The sequence below is a fragment of the Tupaia chinensis genome, unplaced genomic scaffold, assembly GCF_000334495.1.
Source record: "Tupaia chinensis unplaced genomic scaffold, TupChi_1.0 Scaffold000199_1, whole genome shotgun sequence".
NCBI lineage: Eukaryota > Metazoa > Chordata > Mammalia > Scandentia > Tupaiidae > Tupaia > Tupaia belangeri.
In genome coordinates, this window is record NW_006159674.1 from 1,776,925 (window position 1) to 1,780,567 (window position 3,643).

The following is a 3,643-nucleotide window of genomic DNA, read 5'->3' on the forward strand; positions in this document are numbered from 1 at the left end:
AGGGAAAGAAAGCTATGAGATTCACTCAGTAATTCCACAGATATTTATTAAAAACCTTCTGTGTCCCAGGTGTAATTCTAGGCACTAGAGATACAGTGCTTGATTGTAAGTTCTGGTTTCATGGATAGAGCTTCATTTCTGGTGCATAGAGAGAGACACAAAATAGGTAAGCAAAAAGGCATTAGTTAACTAAAGTCCCTGGTAAATGCAAAACAGAGGCTGTATTAGATTGGGCAGTGATAAAGCAGATGTTATGAGCAGATGCTGTTCAAGTTAAAGCCTGGATTATAAGAGGGATCCAGTCATGTGAAGATCTTCAAAAAGAGCACTAGGCCAAGGAACAGTGAGGATGCTCACCCTAAACAGCTGTGAGCTTGCAGAACCGAACATGGAGATGAGAGTGGAGAGACCAGTTCTGGAGCACCACAGCCTACGGTAAAGTAACTACAGAGCAGCTGTGGAGCTGGGTTATCAAGCACCTGTGCCCATGGTAAAGTACAATGGAAATCATTACGAGACTTTACACAGGGGCATGGGTTGTTCTAATTTACTTTTTTTTTTTTTTAAAGGTTTTTACTGTAGGGGACTCACGTTCACTGGAGAGAGACTGGGGTGGGGGGAGTGAGAAATTATCCTCCAGATGGGATGACCACTCTGCAATCCTTTCTCTTCCATTCTCCTCTTGAGATTTTGCACACATAGCACATGAGCCCAGTGTGATTTTCAAGTCACAGAGTCAGCTATGAGGAATCAAGCACCCTTTTTTAAAAAAATAATTATTTATTAAACTTTATCATTATTAATTTTTATAAAATTTGCCAGAGAGCATGCATGCTCACCAGAGAGAGACAAAGAGAAAGAGAGAAAACGAGCTGCCAGGACTCGAACCACAGTCAGCCATGTGGGAGTCCAGTGCCTTGACACCATGTCACCTGCTGGCCCCAGAACCCAGCACCCTAACCACTGTGCAATCAGCTGACCCCTAGTTTGCTTTTAAAATAGCATCTCACTGCTTTATGAACAATGGATTATGGGGAGCAGGCAGTGAGAGTAGACTTAAAATGACCATTAAAGAGGCAGCTGGTGCCAATTGTAGAGATGGAGAGAAGTGATAGATTTGGGCATGTTTAGAAATGATATTGATAGAACTTGCTCATGAATTGGATGCATTGAGGTGCGAAGGAATCAAAGATGACTTGGAATTTTTGCTGGAGCAACTTGGTGAGTGGTAGAAGTCACTTGGTAGGATCTAGGAGTTCTAGGAGGAAAGTAACTTTGGGTAGCTGGTGAATTTAGACCATTGATAATTCAATTTCAAGCACACTAAGCTTAAAATACCTATTTGTATAAGGAGGTATCAGAGGGGCAGCTCTATGATTTTAAATTTCAATTGAGAGGTCAAATCTGGAGGTAGAAATTTGGAAGTCACTGCTGTTGTTAAGTTTTGAAAATGGTTGAGATTACTTAATGGGGAAAATGCAGGGAGACGAGAGAAGGGATCCAAGGATCAACCCAAGCTATTCTGACATTTAGAATGCAGAAGAGGAGGGAGAAACTACAAATGATCCAGTGAGGTAGGTGGAAAACTTGGGGACTGGGGTGAGCTGATGTCCTAAAGACTGAAGTGTTTCGAGAAGGGCATCGTCAGCTGTGGTTATGCTGCTGCAAGATTGAATTCAGTGAGTTTACTGACATGAATAGTACAGGCTTCTCTTGGAATTACTCAATGAACATAAAACTTTGAAGATGAAGGACCTTAACTTTATTACTCCAGAGAGTAAAAAGTAGGATACCCGTAACACTGTGATTAAATAAAGGGATAAATCAATGCAAATTTAGTGTACACTTTGCGATATTCTATTAAATTTTGATTTTGTAAAATTATAAAAAAATTAATCACGGTAGGTATAATTTATTGGAGAAATTACGTAGTTGTTTAAGTGAGAGTAACAAAGGGGCAACGCCAGATCTCTCTCCCAACCTCTGACTGGTTACCTCAGTAACTTCATTCATCTCAAATCACTGGCTCTGGTTTCATCTTGACCCCATTTATCCTTGTGTGATGTGAGGCAGAGGATCTTTGCTATTCAGGGGGCAGATCTGCTTTGTGGGTCCTGAAAATAGGGACATGCCTTGGTATCCAGTCTTCCAAATTCCCCAGGAGGGGTTCTTTATACTCTGGGCTCTCAGAACTCTGCTGGGGAGCTTCATAATCAGCTCCTCATAATGAAGCAGAAAGACTTCATCATGTATGCAAAGTGCCTTCAAAAAGTTTGAGGAAAATGTGTATTGTTAAAAAAAAATGCATGGATTTCAATTTTGGGGGGGCACCCAAATGGACTTTTACTTTAATTCCATTTTTCCACACACTTTTTGAAACGCTCTTGTACTACCAAGTGTCTTTGGCTGCTGGGGGACAAAAGCTGCAGAGACGTACCGTAGTCTCTTCCTGAGAGTCGGTATTCCTGGGCAGCTGCAGGGGCCAACAATAGAAGTAAACGGTGGGGGTGTAATGCTGATCCTTTTCTCGTCCCACCCAGAGGAACCTCCTTATTAAACATTTCTTTATCTGGCTTTGACTGTTTCCAGGGCTCATCAGTGTCCCTCTCCAGGTCCAATAGCCGAGAGCACTTGGGAAGTGGAAGTGAATCTGATAACTGGAGAGACCGAAACGGAATAGGACCCAGTCATACTGAATTCACGGCCTCTATTGGCAGCCCGAAGCGTAAACAGAACAAATCAAGTGAGCTCTGCCTCGTATTCATACTTTTAAGCATGATCTGCTTAGGACGTGTTTATTGGGTGCGGGTGATGTTGAAGTAAACCTCTGGTCCTTGTGACTTATAAGTGCTTAGTGTAATTTGTGTGCCACTTCCTATTTGTCCAGAGAAGCAGGCCGCATAATTCCCTCTCTCGCTGCATTTTGTACATGTATTCATTCTAGAATTTGTCATTCTGACGTGCAATTGTTTATTTACATATCTTCTCTTCCTATGGAATTTGAGTTCCACAAGCCAGAGACCTTATTTATTCATTTAGCAAACATTTAATAAGTGTCACGTACCAGGCCTTTTTTTTTTTTTTTTTTTTTAAGTTCTCCCTTGACATTTAGCAGCTGTCCCTTTTTTTTTTTTTTTTTTTAAAGTTTGTTTACTTGATGGTGGAAAGAAAGCACCCCTGAGAGAGTTTGGATGCCACAGTCCACTCCCAGCTTCAGCCAGCCCCAGGTCAGGTGCACCACCTGCGCGATATACTCAGAGAAGTCTCCGGATGTAAATCCGGAATTTTCCCACGTGTGTCAGCTCAACAGCACAGAGCACCATGGTTTACTGCTGCGCCATCCTCTGGTCCCCAGGCATTCTTTTAGGCTGTGCCTTATTCGTTATTTCTTCCCTAGTGCCTCGTCATGTGTGTGACACCTCGTGGGCAGGTTCTCGGTCAATGTTTCTGGAATAACTGCATGAGTGACTGATGACCCCACAAACATCTCAATAAAGAGGAAATAATGGGGGTGTCAGAAAGCAACTGAGAAAAAAAAATGTGATAAAATTATTATCTTTCAAAAAATTTCAATTTCTTTTATATATTCAATCACATTACTTAGCTTGCAAACTGAAGAAAGTCCATCTAGCTACTAGAGGGA

The 3,643-nt window shown here is 41.8% G+C and overlaps 1 protein-coding gene across 1 annotated transcript in view; it reads left to right on the forward strand.

Moving 5' to 3' along the window:
- Positions 1-3,643, forward strand: part of BICC1 (BicC family RNA binding protein 1) — a 333,194-nt gene that overhangs the window by 314,645 nt on the left and 14,906 nt on the right. Inside the window, exon 20 of the mRNA XM_006147081.3 lies at positions 2,590-2,743. Coding sequence (XP_006147143.1) covers positions 2,590-2,743 — 154 coding nt within the window. The remainder of the gene's footprint in view (positions 1-2,589; positions 2,744-3,643) is intronic.